Source organism: Apis mellifera, linkage group LG13, assembly GCF_003254395.2.
Source record: "Apis mellifera strain DH4 linkage group LG13, Amel_HAv3.1, whole genome shotgun sequence".
NCBI classification, from domain to species: Eukaryota; Metazoa; Arthropoda; class Insecta; order Hymenoptera; family Apidae; genus Apis; species Apis mellifera.
The window spans coordinates 3681052-3696428 of NC_037650.1; the positions used below are offsets into that span (position 1 = coordinate 3681052).

Here is a 15377-nt window from a genome sequence, read left to right on the forward strand (position 1 = left end):
GGAGAGGTACGTAAAGGTAACGTTAGTTTCGAGTCCTCCTTACGGGCCACCGGGGGCCGCATTAAAATGCCTCGAATTGTTTATTGCTCGCCCACGCGAGCATCTCGCCGTGTAATATCCACTGTAAACTAGTCTCGGATAAAACCTTCACCCCTTCTTTAAACCCTCCCTCCTTTACTTCTTCTTCTTTCGCATCTTCTTCTCCTTTCCCTTTTCCCCTCCTCTTCCTTCTCTATTACTATTTCCTCTACATATACATATACATTTCTCGCGAGCTCGGCATGCCAACTTCCTTCCTTCCTCCCATTTTTCCGTGGAATCATTTACAAAATTACACTCGTTACACCGTGCGCATATACGAAACTTGTATAAACTTTGTCTATAAAAAAAGAAGGCAACCTTTCTCTCCTCCCTCTCCCTTCCCCCTCCTCGCCCCCCTCATCTATATCCCACGCAGTCGTGGAGGGGGATGTAATACGTCGCGATTATGCCAACTTGTTTCGCCACCGTCCTCCCTCCTCCCTCCCTGCGCGCGCGAAACGGCGAATTCGCCGAGATCGGGTGTGCCATTTTCTTTCGTTAATCGAACCGGAAGAAGCGGCACGGAGAGTAATTGCGGAACGGGTCGTGACCGAGTTCGCGTATAAATGGCATCGAGAAATGGAATCACGGGAGGAGGAGGAGGGGGAGGGGGAGGAGAGGGACGATAAGTCGACGAGTCGGGAGTTTATTGGGTAACCGTATTGACGAAACGGATTTTCGGAGCGATCCAAATGAAGGTATGTACACGAAATGAATGGGACGGGATATGGCCGATGGAATCTTTCTTTTGTCAACGTAGATTACGACGGGGGGAAAAAAAGTTATCGACGCGATGTTTCGATCCCGCGATGCGCCGCGATAGATTCGAGGGGGATCGCGTTGTTCGGGATCGTCCTCTTTCTTTTTTTCTCTTTCCTTTCTTCCTTTCTTTCTTTCTTTTTTTTTTTCGAACACAGAGGACAGAGAGGAATTTATGCCGGGAATACCGCGGGGAAATAACGCGTTACCCCGATTTCTTTGTCCGATGCACCTTTTCGCGTTGCATCGGATATATATATAGGGCTGATGGTTACTGATCGATACGTTGTTCGTTCCACGCATGTAAACACCGGCGGCCTCCCTCCCCCTCCCCTCCCCCCCGCGTTTCGCAACGGGCCAACGGGCCGTTTTGTTAAACTCGAGCCCGAACTTTTGTCGTAAACTATACGCTTTATGCGCGGATAGAGAGAAAGCGCGGCACGCATCTGTACGGGACGATTAGGCGGTGCACGGCGGCGGCGGTGGAGGCGGTGGAGGCGGCGGCGGTGGGGTTCGGTGGAAAACGGAGAAGGATAAAACGGGAATGCCGTGCGGCAGAGGGAAAAAGGGAGGGAACGGGACACCGTGTATCCGGGCGAAAGGGAGAAAGGGGGCGCGGGGAAGGGGAGGGGAAGGGAAAGAGGAAACGAGAAGGGTGTGTCGGGGACGGGGGAGGGGGAGGGGTTGGTTTCAATTAGGAGGCAGTAACTCTCCCAGGCATTGTTCATTTCACTCTAGATTTGTATTCCCCGTTTGTTTGTTCCCTTTGCATTTGCGTTAACCTGAGCAAAAGCGAGCCGCCATGCGTGTATACACGCAATCAGTCGAGGCGGAAAAGACTACGGGTGGAGAGGAGAAATCGCGTCATCCGTTCCGCTCGGAATCATCATCCCGATTTTTCTCCTCGGCGACCGAACCGGGCGACCGCCCCTCGTTCGCTCCCTCTCCTCCTCGTTTGTTCGAGAGAAAAAAGAAAAAAGAAGAAAGAAACAAAAAGGGGGAAAAGAAACAAGAGAAGAGAAAAATGAGCGCGGAAACCGGTGGCCGAACGAAAGAACGCAACGAATCATTCGATACTCGGACGGTAGAAGAATTCCAAGAGAGAAATCTAGTTAGAGAGAAACCTTCAACGCTTGCTTCATCCACGCTGTAGTATATAATGAACGCGAGATTTCGCGAATTGCTCGCCACGTGCATATTTCGTTATTCGCTGTAACGATATATGTGCATACATACGGGGAGAGAGGGAGAGGGGAGACTAATATAGAGACTTATACGTTATTTTACGCGATTACAGTAGGCGGGTTTGGATATTCACAGCCGCGAGGGCTGCGAGCCTCGTAACGAAAATTCTCGACTAACTTCGTTCGTTACCTTCTCTCCGATCCTGTCCTATTCCAACAAGTTTTCGTTTATATACCGGCGAAATAAGGCTAAGAATTTCAACCGGCCCGTTACCCGTTCAAATCAAGCGTGCGGGCGCACGCATTCAACACACGGGGACTTCGCTCGAGGCGCTCGCCGTTCGCTCGCCTTCCCTTTTCCCTCGAAGCGAACGCAACGCTAGGATTCTTACGAGGATTACGATTCTTCTTTGCACCGCATCCTCGTAACCCGTGCGCGTAAACGCATACATACGTACGCACAAACGTATGCGTGAAACAGAAGTTGCGCGCGAAACAGAATCGTGCGAGCGCAAGAATCGAGGCACGATAGAAACGAGAAGTATCGATCCCTCGAGGCGAAACAGTCGGCGTGCAACTGGAATTTGTTATGCGAAACGTCAAACGTATGCATTTTAGTTTGGCTGGCACGTCGTGACGTAAATCGATCCCGCCAACATTATCACCGATGACGTACGCATTTCTACATATCTGGAAACGAGGTTGCTCGTTCGACGATCCTACCGATAAAAACAGTACCAGGTAATCTCGTACCCCGTTAACGAAATTTCCCGGCCCTCCCTCCTCCTTCTTTCCATTCCGATATCCTCGCCTATCCTCCGTACATATCCTTTCCCCCTCCCCCTTTCGGCTCCTCGACGAAAATTTCCTCCTTAATTAATACACACGAGGTATCCGCGAGCCGGGATTAATAGACTCGCCGTAAACTCAAGAAACAACTCGTTAACCTGGCGGCGGCCGGCCGCTCGCTCGTAAAACGAGAGAACTCGGGGGGGAAAGAGACGGCTGCGAATGGCTAGGCTACGAAACGAAAGCGAGAGCATTTCTTCCACCATCTCACGGTACGGAGAGAATCAGAATTCTCGAATTCTCGAAACGGCCGAGGAAGTCGAGATTTAGTCCTTGCTTCCTTCCGTACACTGATTCCGCCTGTCTTTTCTCTCCCCCCTCCCCCCTCCAAATGCCTTCCAAAAACCGGGATCCCGCTCTCCTTTTTTGCGAACGGAACGGCAAGTTATCAAGGCTAATTTTTCGCCTTTGTCGCATCCCCCCCGGTGGCCACCGAGCCACCGGTTCGTTACCCGTGTTTAGCCACCACTGTTTTTAATAACCTAATGGCTCTTACGCGGTACATTATGTACCGGTACGATCCCTCCTCCTCGGTACCCTTTTTTCCTTTTTCTTTTTCTCCCCCCTCCTCCTTTTTCCCCCCGTGCCTTCGCTCTTTTATTTGCGATTTTTTCTTTTTTTTCTTTTTTTCTTTTTTTTTTTTTCCGTCGAAACGACAAAAATATCCGGCCCTTCTCTCTCTTTCTCCCTTCTTCCTTCTCTACCTTGGCCGTTTCGCTTACTTTGCTCGCGGCATGCGAAACTTTTGTCTCTTGCGAAAAAGAGAGGAGTAAAAAGGAGGGTGGAAGGAAGGGAGGGAGAGAAAAATCTTTCACGAACCCCCTCGTATTCGAGGTTCGAACCGAGGAACGATCGGCCGAGGAAGAGAAACGACGATCGCTTAACTCTTCGTTCCTCGCGGTTTCCACCCCAGCTCCCCCTCCACCCTCCTGTTTTCGCGCGTATAAAGAAGGGAAGGATTTTACTTTCGGTGTAATTATCCCCAAGGGAGCCACGAATTTAATCGATTCATTATCCTTCCATCTTCTTTACGAGACTGAATAACCAAATAAATAATTGATTACGAGACGACACGAGTAGAGATGGATATTGTTAATAATATGCCAGGTTAAAATAGAAAAAGAAAAGATAGAGAAAGAGAGAAAGAGAAAGATTTCGGCATTGAAAACGACAGATCCGCGATATCCGCCAGGCTCGCGGTGGTGAAACTCAGTGATGCGAAATGAGGGGGATAGGAGGGGGGAGGAATCATCGCCGGAATTATTCCCATTGAAAACCTTCTGGTCCGGATAACTCGTACGCCCCCCTCTCTCCGTGAAATAGCCTCGCCCGTTTCAAATTACTTGCCCTATTTTCCTTTGTCTTGTCTCACGTTTCGCGCGGCCTTTTCCTCGCGCGTACCCTCTCCGCCCTTTCCGCCTCCCCTATACACAGAGCCTTAATTTAGTAACCAACCAACTCTCGAACGCCACTCGACTCTTCCGTCCAACTCCCCGAAATTACCCTTGTAAAATTAACCGCGACCGTTGTTCGATATTAATTCCAACGTCCAAAGGGACCACATCCTCCCCTCCATCCTTATCGAATCTCTTCCCTCTTCCTTCTTCTTATCCCTGACCCTCGACATCGAATCCAAGACACGATACAAGAGGATATCGAAGGCCTTCTTCCCAAAAAAGAAAAAGAAAAAAACTTGCAACTTCGGTGTTGATTACGATTCAGCCGAGGAACCGGTGATATTTTACCCCTATATTCCTTCTCGAGAAAGGTTTTACGATCGGACGTTTTTAATTTCCCCCGTTGAGGTGGGGGGGAGGGGAGGCGTGCGGATGCAAATTGTGACAGGAAAGTTATTATGCGCACCGTGAAATTAACGATTTTCCCGGGATCGGAACGGAGGGGGAGGAGGGGCTCCTTAATAGAGCCGTTTATGCACTCTCCTTTTATGTACGTGCACGAGTTCGTTAAGGGAAATGGGAGAAAAGGAGGGGAAAGGGGTTCGAACACGCGGAAAATGTTGAATCACGCCACGTTTTGTTCGCTTTCAGATAGAGCTATGAAGACGGTCGTGTCCGTGGCGTATCCACCGCTGGATGGTCGTCGACGAGCGTCGATGCTGATTTGCTTCGCGTTCATCATCGCGTTACCGATCCTGGCCTCGGCCCACGATCAGAAGAATGGGCACGGCAGTGCGTACGCGAGCAAATCGGACGACAAGATGGAATTCTCGAAGAACTCCAAGGATTCGAAAATTTCCTTGCTCGACGACGAGAACGACGATTCCGGGGTAAGCAAAGATCATCATTCTTCGTCATGTTTAATTGTTCCAAATTGTCAATAACTGTTCCAAGTTTCGCTCTCTCCTTTTTTTCGCGGTTTTATAAACATGGAACGGAGCGAGATTTTGAATTATCAAGAATTGGAAAAAATATTTGTTCGATTCTCGATATCCACAAAAATTTTCTCGATCAACATGATTCTCGATTAACTGACCGATCGACGAACAAATATCTTCAACGACATAAATTCTTATCACGATGGGGAAGGAGAGATTCTTAAAGAAACGCGAATAAAGAGGCGGGAAGGATAGAAGCTTCTCTGGCGGGAGAAGACGGTGCAAGAGAAGGCGGCGGTTGACGTGGCAAACTACGACAGACGTTTCCTCTCGGACGCGTTTTAATATCTCAAGCATTAATTTCTTTTTTGCGGAAAACATACTCGGCCGTCTCGCTTCGTCTCGCCGCGCCTTTCCTCTCTCTCTCTCTCTCTCTTCCTCTCCCTCCTGGCCGATTCGTCCTTACGCCGGATGACAAAATGACAAAGGGGTGGTCGCCCCGGGCCACCGATATTACCGTTTCCGTTTCGGAACTATGCGAACTGTCTACAGTTCCCTTCCAGCCTGCGCGTATCCCGAAAACGTCTCGTGATTGATTATGCTCGCCGTACTTTTGGCTCCTACCAAAAACGCGATTGATGAGGAGAGAGGCCTTCGAGAGGGACGATATACCTCGTTAAACGCTCTCTTTTCTCGATCGATCGATCTTTCTCTTTCGAGGAAAAATATAATCGGAGGAATCTATTCACTGGAGTGGACGCGAAACGTTGATACGATTTGGGAACGATAACGAACTGGGTAACGATAACTGGGATGGGAATTTGCATAACGTTCAACAAGTGACGACGACGATGACGGGGAAATATCTTGTTCCGTTTAAAGGTCTCGAGAGCAGAGAACGAGAGCAGCAACGAGGATAACGGGAGGGAGGGGGAGGGAGATTGCCAGGAACGAGGCAACCGAATTGCAACCTCGAAAAAATCTGTGTTACGCGTTTCGCGCGGCGAACAATCCTCGACGAGGAAAGAAAAAGCGAGAGAAAAAGAGAGGGAGGGAGAGAGAAAGAGAGAGAGGCGAGAGAGCAAAAGTATATTAAAAAACGGGGCTTAATTAAGGTCCAGGGAAAACAGAGACAGGAGAGAGAGAGAGAGGGAGGGCGAGGGACGAGCGTCGGTCATAGACGAGAAGAGAAAAAGGGAGGGAAAAGGGAGAAGGAGGTTGAGGACAGCCGCAGATGCGGAGGAGATAGCAACCCCCTGCGGGGTTTACTGGAACGAAGATAGCGAGTGTTTATTTAGTTAAATGCCGCGCGTAATTGGGTGTAAGACTTTTTCCTTCTTTTCTTCTCTCTTCCCCTTTTTCTCTTTCTTTTTTTTTTTTCGTTCGGAGGCGCACGAATATATGGAATAGGAAAAAGGGCCGAAGCCTGCTCCTCTAGGCGCAAGGGTGGCGGACGCAAACCCTTCCCTCCCTCTCCTGCCGTTTCCACGGCCGAGCTCTCCACCCCTTTTTCCGCGTGCTGGCAGCCACCTGATGGCTGGCTGGGTGGCTGGCTGGCTGGCTGGCTGGCACAAGGACCCGCCGGGAATGAGATGCAGATTGCCAGAGGCCACTTCACCCGCTAGAGGGAGTGAATTTTTAATAACACCGTGCCCGTATCCGCGGCCCCGCGCGATTCTCCACGTAGAGAATCCCATTGTCTTGGTCGCGTCTCGTACGCGGTGGAAAAAGAACGGGGGAGGGACGAGAGAGAGAGAGAGAGAGAGAGAGGGAGAAGAGAGGCCCCGGCACTCGCACTTGCTATTATTTTATATATATATATATATATATATGTAAGAGAGGAGAGAGAATTGTCGACCAACACCGACGACCAGTTACAAGCGCGAATTCACGATTCACGCGATTTCGATTTCGTTGCGTTTATTGATCGATTAATGCTTTCATGATGAACAGGGTGAGAAGGATCACAAAATGTCCGCGAAGGACATGGAGGAGAACAGTCCGGCGCTGGCCAAGTTCCTGGACGACGTTCTCAAGGCGCAGGACGATTTAAAGTGGATAGATCAAACCGTGCGTAACGTTAATCGCGAGAAGAATTTGGAGAAGTGAGTTAATTGGTAAAAAAAGAAATAAATAAATAAAAAAAAAAAAAATAATAAAAAAAATAAAAAAAAGAAAAAAAAGAAAAAAAAATATAATCGTATTTCGTTGTAACGTTATACGGATTATTTATATGCGGAATTGAAAATTTCCGTCCGATTTCGAAGAAGTCGTCACGGTAATAAGTATCGCGAGAAGAGAAATTCTGACCAGAATTACGAAAGTACGTGGAAGGGAAAGGATAAGAACGCGTACAAGAGCGTCGAACCTTCCCGAAATATGTATTTCGGCAACGATGTGGTGTTCAAGAGGAACGTCAACTTCGACGATTTCGATACATTTCAAAATGGGTAACCATTTTTGAGAAACCTTTCTTTTTTTTCTCTTTGCCGCCCCTACGATGCCCCCGAATACACCAATGTATCCCCGATCCCTGATTTTTTTTTCCTTTTTCTTCCTAACCCGTTAACATATTTCTCCTCTTTGGCAGATTGAACAAGAAAGATATTCATCCCTCTTCCGACTACGACAAAGACACGGCGGGCGAACAAGTTCCGAAAGATTGGACGAAATCGAAGGATCTTTGTTCTCTCAACGATTGGTTGAACTTCAACAAGAATCTCGGAGGGAAACGGGAGAAATCGGGGAATCAAATGATCCACGAATGCGAAACTATTCAAAAAAATAGATTCAGTACGATTTAATAATTTCCCGTAACAACCGTTTTCTTTCTCTCTCTCTCTTTTTTCTTAGAAACTTTTTTTCTCTAACATCTCGATCGAGAAACGCGCTGATGGAAGGAAACGATATATTGAATAGATGCCTTGAGCCCCGACAAGACGAAAGGGGATACCAAGTTTAACGTGAGAAATCAACGAGACGAAGCGCGGAAGAAAGAGGCGCCGTCGCTCGAATCGTTGAAAGAGACTATATTAGAATTGAAGAAAAATCTCAAGGAGGCGGACAAAAAGCAACACGACAATTTAAAAAATGAGGAGGATATCGAGGAGAACGAGAACGACAAGTTGGAGCACAAAGATCGGACGACTCGCGCAAAGAACAAGCATCGGAAGACCGAGAATGACGATGACGGTGAGGAAAAAAAGAGAGACAGAGAGAGAAGAAATTTCTTTCTTCTTTCTTCTTAAACTCTCCTCTTAAAAGAAAAAAAAAACGTTTCCAAATTTTTTCCAATCACAAATCCGTTCGTTTTTCCAGTCAATTGGTGGGAGAGTTCGAACGGAATGGAAAAGTTCGACTTGAAAAAGCGGGAACAGCAGGACTCGCAACAGGAGGAGAACGCGAATGAGAAGAACTCCCGCGTCAAAGTGTGGAGGACGAAGAGGACCGAGGTCAATAACAACAACAACGAGGAAGAGGACGGTAACGCGAAACTGTTTCACAGATCGGGGTTTGGGGACCCGTACCTTGAGGAGAAGGAGAGGGAAAATCTGGCCAAAGAGATCCACGACCGAAAGAGGCGTAGCAAGGGGACGCCTGGCTCGGACGAGAAGTGTTACGTGAACGAGGCGCAGAACGAGAAGGGCGCCAAGGCGTTGAACGAAGAGAAGAGTCCGTCGAGGGTGTCGACGAAGGCGGGCAACGTCGAAGAGGAGGCGAGCGCGTTGGAGAGGATCGGGGCCAACGAGTTGCGGGCGGACGACGCTTTCGGGATGGAGAGCAAATTGACGAGCGACGCGGGGGAGAAGGGGGCCGCGGATGCCAAGGCGGGGGCGAGGGAGGCGCGAAAGGACGAGGGGAAGAGCGCGGTCGGAAAGGTGGTTGGCAATTACCAGCAACAATCGGCCGTTACGCAGGGGAAATCGGTCGGCGCGGAGGGCAAGTTGACGAAGGAAGGAAAAGTGAATCTCGGGGAGGGGGGCTCGTCGCAAGTCGCGGAATCTGTGGCGAACGGGTTGCCAGTCGTTGGCGCCGGTGTTGCGTCCGCTGCCGCCGTTTCTTCCTCTTCCTCCTCCTCCTCCTCTTCTTCCTCTTCTCCCTCTTCCTCGTTGATGAGCGAGAGCCCGATCTCTTCCCCGAGCGAGGGCAAGGAAAAGAAGGAAATGGCCCGCGGGGCGAAGGAGCAAGAAAAAGCGGCGGCAACCGAGCAGGGGAAAAGGTCGGCGACGGGGGACGGGTCGGGGAACGTGAACCTGCACCTCGAGTCGGAGAACAAAAATTTGATCCAGTACAGCAACGAGAACATGAAGGAGGGCAAGCGGCAGGCGCCGTTCATGCTGGACATGTTCAACGTGAAGAAGACGTTGCTCGAGAAGGAGGATAAACCGGGCAAATCCATTTCCACGATATTCGACATGAAGCTGGCCAAGGCGGAGGTGGACACGGCCGCCGTGAAGGAATGCGCGAAAAGGGGGGGGAACGAGAAAGAGGTGGAGATCCCGATTACCAACGGGGTGCTCGAATTCGAGGGGAATAAAGTTAAGGAAGCGCCGCCGTACGGCGAAGACACGGCGGGCCTCGCGCTACCCTCCAACATCATGGAGAGGAACATCGTGGATGAGAAACGGGGCAAGAACTCGGCGGAGGAGTTGGACAAAAGGCAATCGGGACAAAGCGCGATCGACGAGCGAGACGGGATTCGCAATTGGTTGGAGGATCGAGTGGACGCGGACCCGAATAATCGAGGTATGGCGGAGAAACGCGAGAGCGGGAACGGAGCCGGGAAGGGGGCCGGGAAATTTAAGAACGAGGAGGAGTGTTCGTCGGGCGAGAACGCGGATAATAATTTCGCGGACGATAAAAGCCGCGGGGACGTGGCCGGGAAGGAGTTGAATTCGGTGGCGGGCAAGAGCCAGGAATCGCAAGCAGTGGCGAGCGGCGAGAAAGGGAAGGCGGGCAACAACGGCGAGGTCGACGGCGAGAGGAAACGGAAGAAGAAATATCAGGGGGGGGCGTTCGTTGCCGTCGGGAATCAGTTGAACGATCAAATGACGAGCGACAGATACGGGCAGAGGAAAATCCTTCAATACATGGAATATTCCAACGACGAAGTGGAGGAGGCTGATATGAATTACAACGACAAGGAGGAGGAGGAGAATCAGCGACAATCGGTCAATGCAGGTAAGAGTGGAGGGGAAAGAGAGGGAGAAGGGAAGGGAGAGAGGGAGAGAGAGAGAGTGCGGAGCAAAGAGGTTTTTTCCTTTCTTTTCTCTTTCTTCTTTTCCAGAGAAAAACGATATATCAGCGCGTAGGAAAGAAAGAGCGGTCAGCGATAAAAAGAAAGCGAAAGTAAATGTGATGATAAAAAGCAAGATGAGCAAAAGAAAGAAAACGGAAAAGAGTAGGAAAAGGCGTAATCCGAACGTAATCGAGTATTACGAATACGATAACGATATGGATCAAGAGAACGACGAATTGTCACCGTCCAACGAACAAGAACGAGTGAAAAATAATTATCAAGACAAAAACCCTATAGAATTTGATGCGGGACTTGGTAATGATGCGTGCACTTCTCCATCCTCGAAAACCTAACGTGAAAAACTGCTAAAAATCATAGCGTAGTAAAGTTCCGTCAAATTTTGTATCGCAACCTGTTTCAAGTTCATCTCCCTCCCGTTCGATGCCTCCAGGTTAGGTGAAACTCGTACGAGAAAACTCACATCTGTTTTCAATCGTAGTGGAATACGAGGAAGAGAAAGAGTGTGTACCACCCAAAACGGACAAGAAGGTGGACTTGCACGAAATAGAAATGGAAAAAAAGGAACGGGAGCAGGAAAGGAAGAAGAAACCTACGGAGCAATTCCTGAGTCCAAGTGGAAAAAATATAACTAAGAAGAATAGCGCATCGATATTGTCCACCAAAGTTAAATTTGCGGATGAGGAGGGATCGTCCAACAGCGGGCAACAAGCGGGATCAAGGTGAAGGCAACGTGAACACCATTAGTCGCGAGAGGTCAGTGGTAAAAAAATTCACGAGCGAAATGAAAAAAAAACAAAAAAAAAAAAAACAAAAAAAAATAAAAAACAAAAAAATCTAATCAAACGGATGACACTGACCTACGTGATCGTTGTATTAGTGGTTACACACGTACACGTTCGAGAAACGTTCCAGAACACCGAATGATCCTAGTTTATTAACAGGTTAAAAGAGCCGGTCGAGGAGAACGAGGAAACGTTTCTAGATAACGAAGTGAACGAGATGGTATTAGACCCTGCCAAATATATTCTCAAGATGGATAAGAACCTAGATGTCGGGATAATAGACGATATATTCGAGGATATCCAATCTATGGACGAAAAGTAACCACATTTCTCTCTCTCTCTCTCCGCTCTAACGTTCGTTTTCTTCTAAACTCGTTAAACTCGTGAAAATCATCTAAATGATCCCTATATAATCTGTCCTTTGAGCAGAAAAGAAAAGATTCCTAACAGCATGGAACCATTGTACGAAGAGTTGAAAAAGATATACGATTGGAACGAGGAGGAGAGCAAGAGCAAGCCTCGAATCAAGGGAGATCAGAGAATGTTCTACGGGACCAACGATAAACTAGATCCGAACGTGATCGAACAGAAAGATCAATTGGAATCGCCGGAAATCCACGCCGATTCATCTGGAACGTATGGTAATAACAATGATAATGATAATAGTAATGATAATAATAATAATAAAAAAAAGAAAAACCCGCTTGAATGAATCATTTCCGTTTCGACCATCGTCAATTTTACCGTACAGCTTCTAGCCCCAATCTATTCCTCCCTATTTCCCTACTCGTTTACGATGGATCGGAACAATCTAAAATTGGTGAGAATAATTCACCGGTCGTATCATCTGGCGAGCCCATTGCGAGGAACAACGTTTCCCAAAGTAATTATTTAGCTCTTAAAAGCACGGACGATATGTTTAAAGGTGGGCCGGAGCAAAGCCTTAACAGCACCGACGAAAAATTACAAGGACTTGGTGTTATCGGTAAAGTTGTTGAGTGGAAAACGCAAAAGGTAAAAGAAAAAAGAAAAAAAGAAAAAAAAAAAAACGAGTAAAATCTCCAAAAACCGTACACACATTTCCGATAAATTATCGCATTTGTATATATGTGTGTACATGCATATATATATATATATACATATACATATACATACATATATAATATTCTTCCTCCCTAATATCTTTCCCTCCCCTCTCACCCACTCCACTTTTAATTTTTCTTTCTCCCCTCTACAAACGTCGTCTATAATCGCGCACAGGTGAGCGGAGACAACGCGGAGAAAGGTGTCGCGAGTCGATCGTTGACAAGGGATCAGAGGCGGCGTTACGTAGATACAGATACAGATCAATCCCCTCGTTACGAATACGAGAAATATGCGAGGTTACGTTCCCCTCGTAATCACGATAGGGAGAGACGTGTAAAAGATATTATAGATCGCGAGAAACAGATGATAATTAGCTCGAGGGATTTGCACGAGTCGTTCGTCGAGCCTCTCGAATTGGTCGACGATTCCGACAAGGATATAAGGGTGAGGCTCGGGAGAAGTTTGAAAAGCGTGGAAATTTCGGGGAAATCTCGCGAAATTTCACGCGGAGACGGATCCGGTCCCGCGGAGTGGTCGGTGGTCAATGGTTCCAACGGCGCGAGGATCTCGGCCGCGATCGAGAAACCCGCGGACGCGGGATTATTCGCGCCATCGCGCTCGGACCGAGGCGTGGAGGGAACGTTCGATCGCAAGGACGAAGGTAGGGTGAAGAGGCAAATCTCCCTTCCTTACGAGGCGTATTACGACGAAGTGAATCAACGAGCGAATCCCGATGATTCGTCCGAGATGATGTACTACAACAATCGGTATTTGAAAAACGAGGAGAACCACAATTTCCAACCGATTTTGAACCCGTACGAGAATATAGGCGGCAACAAGCTCGCCGGCATCAAGGGCCTCGAGTTGACCAAGGAGGAAGCGGACGATTACAACAACCGAATGTCTAGGAACAAGGATCCCGCGAAACAGAAAAAGAAACACGCCAAGAAGAAGCACAACAACAACAACAACAAGAATAACAACAAGTTGAAGAAGAAGAGGAAGAAAATTCGCAAGAGCAAGCCTAGCAAGAAGACGCGTAGGAAGCGGAGGCATCACAAAAAGCAGCCCAAGATAAAAGATCGCGACAAGAAGAGGAAAAAGAGCATGAAGAATCGTCACAACGTTAAGAAACTTAAGATTGATCAGAGCGAGGACGATAAATTATTTCATGAGCAGAGGAAACGGCATCACGGCAAAGGAAGGAAGAACGTACGTATTTAAGCGCTCATTTTCTCAACCCGTATGAAATCCGACGAAATGTGATTTTATAATTTAATTAAAAAGAAAGGTTCGACGATAATATTTTAGACGATGAACTCGATCAACGATATCCAGAGAAGAAAGATCAACATGTTTTTGGTAGCCGATAATATGGAAGATGAATCGCAGATGGATTTGGCTGTTCATGGTGAACTGGCAGGAAAGATCGTGCAACAAATTTTCGAACAGGTATTTCTCCCTTTCTTTTTTCCTTTCCTTTCCTTTCCTTGGATAATTCTATCCCAATACGCGATTCCTTATATTTCCAAAATCGTCAGGTGCAAAAAAATAAAGATCTGAAGGTGTCGTTGGGCCCAGGTCTTTACTACAAGCACAAGGTTAGAGATACCGTGGCAGCTGAGAAATGTCATCAAAGTTTTAGCAACGATAAAGTGCGTTTTCCAATTTCCAAAATTTATTTAACGAATCCGAATCGCTTGCATATATGCTTCCTAACGTTTCGCTTCTTTCCCTCCAAGGAGATGGACGAGATAATGAACAAGATCGTGTCGCTTCTGAATCAACTGATATTCGAGGAGGTGCAGAAAAAGACGTGCATTTCCCTGCCGCCGGATTTGATGGAGTTTTTGGACTGGATGTTGGAATTGAATTCGCAAACGACATCGTTGCAACAAGTAACGGGATATGATCGTTGTTCGATCGTGATCGGGCATGATTCGACTCACGACTGCACGTTTCGATTCCAGCTACCACCGACGTTACCGTTTATAAAAGGAAATTCGGAGGAACATTTTCCACGGGACAAATACCTGTTCCAGAGTTTTCCGAGTCAACGTATAGAGACAGAGATCACCGAATTATACATTAAGATCACGGTGATACGTAATCTCATAAAGGAGTACGGTACTTTGTCGGAAAAGGAGCAGGAGAAAGTCGAGGCGATTCACGAATATCTGGTTATAAATTTGATTTTGATCCAAAAAAAACTTTCCGTTTCTTTCTGGTGGGGAAATTTCCTCCATTTTCGTTTTCATTCGTTCCCATTCTTTCTTAGGAGAAACAGCTAGATTTGTTGCTCGAGTACATCGAAATGAAGGAGGAGGTCGAGAGGAAGGAGAAGCCGAGCGAAGATGAAATGGTCAACATAAGCGAGAGCAATTTCACCGTGCCGGATGGTCTTTTGCACATAAATTTGCCCAACATATTGAAACTGAACAGCGCGGACTTCTTCGCTAATCAGGATCTTCTTCGAGACAGTAAAGTTTTCACTTTCAGCGAGACTCGTCCAAAACTTGAATTATAAATACAAAAGATTATTACGAGTTGATCGAATCTGCACGTATTAGATTTCTTCGCCCCGCGTACGTTTCAGACGACATTGGAGTTTCTTACAAAGGGAAAAGGATAATCAGAAGCGCGAACAAGCATCCAAAGCATGATAATAACAAGATGCAAAGAAATCGTAGAAAGCTGAAAGGGAGGCATGGCAAGCATCACAAAGATGCAAGTGGTATTGATCAGTCACGGAACAAGGACAGTGTGCATAATGCTGCGACACTGCGTCAAAAACGCGAATACGCGGACAATGCCTTTTGGGATCCTCTCGATTCAGAGTACGAGGAGCCTTTAATTTACGATTCTATGGACACGGCGAACGTGGAATCGAGCGAGGGGAAGGCGAGCGGCGGCACGGCCAAGAAGAAGAAAAGTTTGGGGGATGATATTGGCGGTAAAAAGTATGCGACAGCACAACATTTGACTCGGGGTCGAGAATCTCGACGATAATTGTGTCCGAAAATTATTGTTGATTGTTATAT

General features: G+C 47.5%; 3 protein-coding genes and 1 long non-coding RNA gene across 5 annotated transcripts in view; 3 read left to right on the forward strand and 1 right to left on the reverse strand.

Moving 5' to 3' along the window:
• Positions 1-15377, reverse strand: part of LOC100577428 — a 108294-nt gene that overhangs the window by 85839 nt on the left and 7078 nt on the right. The gene's annotated exons all lie outside the window — the stretch shown is intronic.
• LOC102653890 lies at positions 7390-12299 on the forward strand. The gene is made up of 3 exons (XM_026444703.1): positions 7390-8400; positions 8527-10389; positions 10496-12299. Exons 2-3 carry the CDS (start codon positions 8553-8555, stop codon positions 10798-10800), a joined length of 2142 nt encoding a protein of 713 aa, XP_026300488.1. The 5' UTR covers positions 7390-8400; positions 8527-8552; the 3' UTR covers positions 10801-12299.
• LOC113219196 (1-phosphatidylinositol 3-phosphate 5-kinase-like) lies at positions 12678-13905 on the forward strand. Its single transcript, XM_026444704.1, has 2 exons — positions 12678-13548; positions 13648-13905. The coding sequence occupies exons 1-2, from the start codon at positions 12700-12702 to the stop codon at positions 13897-13899; spliced, it is 1101 nt and encodes a 366-aa protein (XP_026300489.1). The 5' UTR covers positions 12678-12699; the 3' UTR covers positions 13900-13905.
• Positions 13910-15006, forward strand: LOC410416. Its single transcript, XM_026444705.1, has 3 exons — positions 13910-13991; positions 14079-14516; positions 14615-15006. Exons 2-3 carry the CDS (start codon positions 14082-14084, stop codon positions 14861-14863), a joined length of 684 nt encoding a protein of 227 aa, XP_026300490.1. The 5' UTR covers positions 13910-13991; positions 14079-14081; the 3' UTR covers positions 14864-15006.

What these genes read in the sequence shown, in the direction of transcription:
- LOC102653890 (XM_026444703.1), top strand. Translation starts at nt 8,553, where the DNA reads ATGGAAAAGTTCGACTTGAAAAAGCGGGAACAGCAGGACTCGCAACAG. An exon ending in GCGACAATCGGTCAATGCAG is followed by an intron (nt 10,390 to 10,495) that starts GTAAGAGTGGAG and finishes CTTCTTTTCCAG; the next exon opens with AGAAAAACGATATATCAGCG.
- LOC113219196 (XM_026444704.1), top strand. Translation starts at nt 12,700, where the DNA reads ATGATAATTAGCTCGAGGGATTTGCACGAGTCGTTCGTCGAGCCTCTC. An exon ending in ACGGCAAAGGAAGGAAGAAC is followed by an intron (nt 13,549 to 13,647) that starts GTACGTATTTAA and finishes ATAATATTTTAG; the next exon opens with ACGATGAACTCGATCAACGA.
- LOC410416 (XM_026444705.1), top strand. Translation starts at nt 14,082, where the DNA reads ATGGACGAGATAATGAACAAGATCGTGTCGCTTCTGAATCAACTGATA. An exon ending in AGGCGATTCACGAATATCTG is followed by an intron (nt 14,517 to 14,614) that starts GTTATAAATTTG and finishes ATTCTTTCTTAG; the next exon opens with GAGAAACAGCTAGATTTGTT.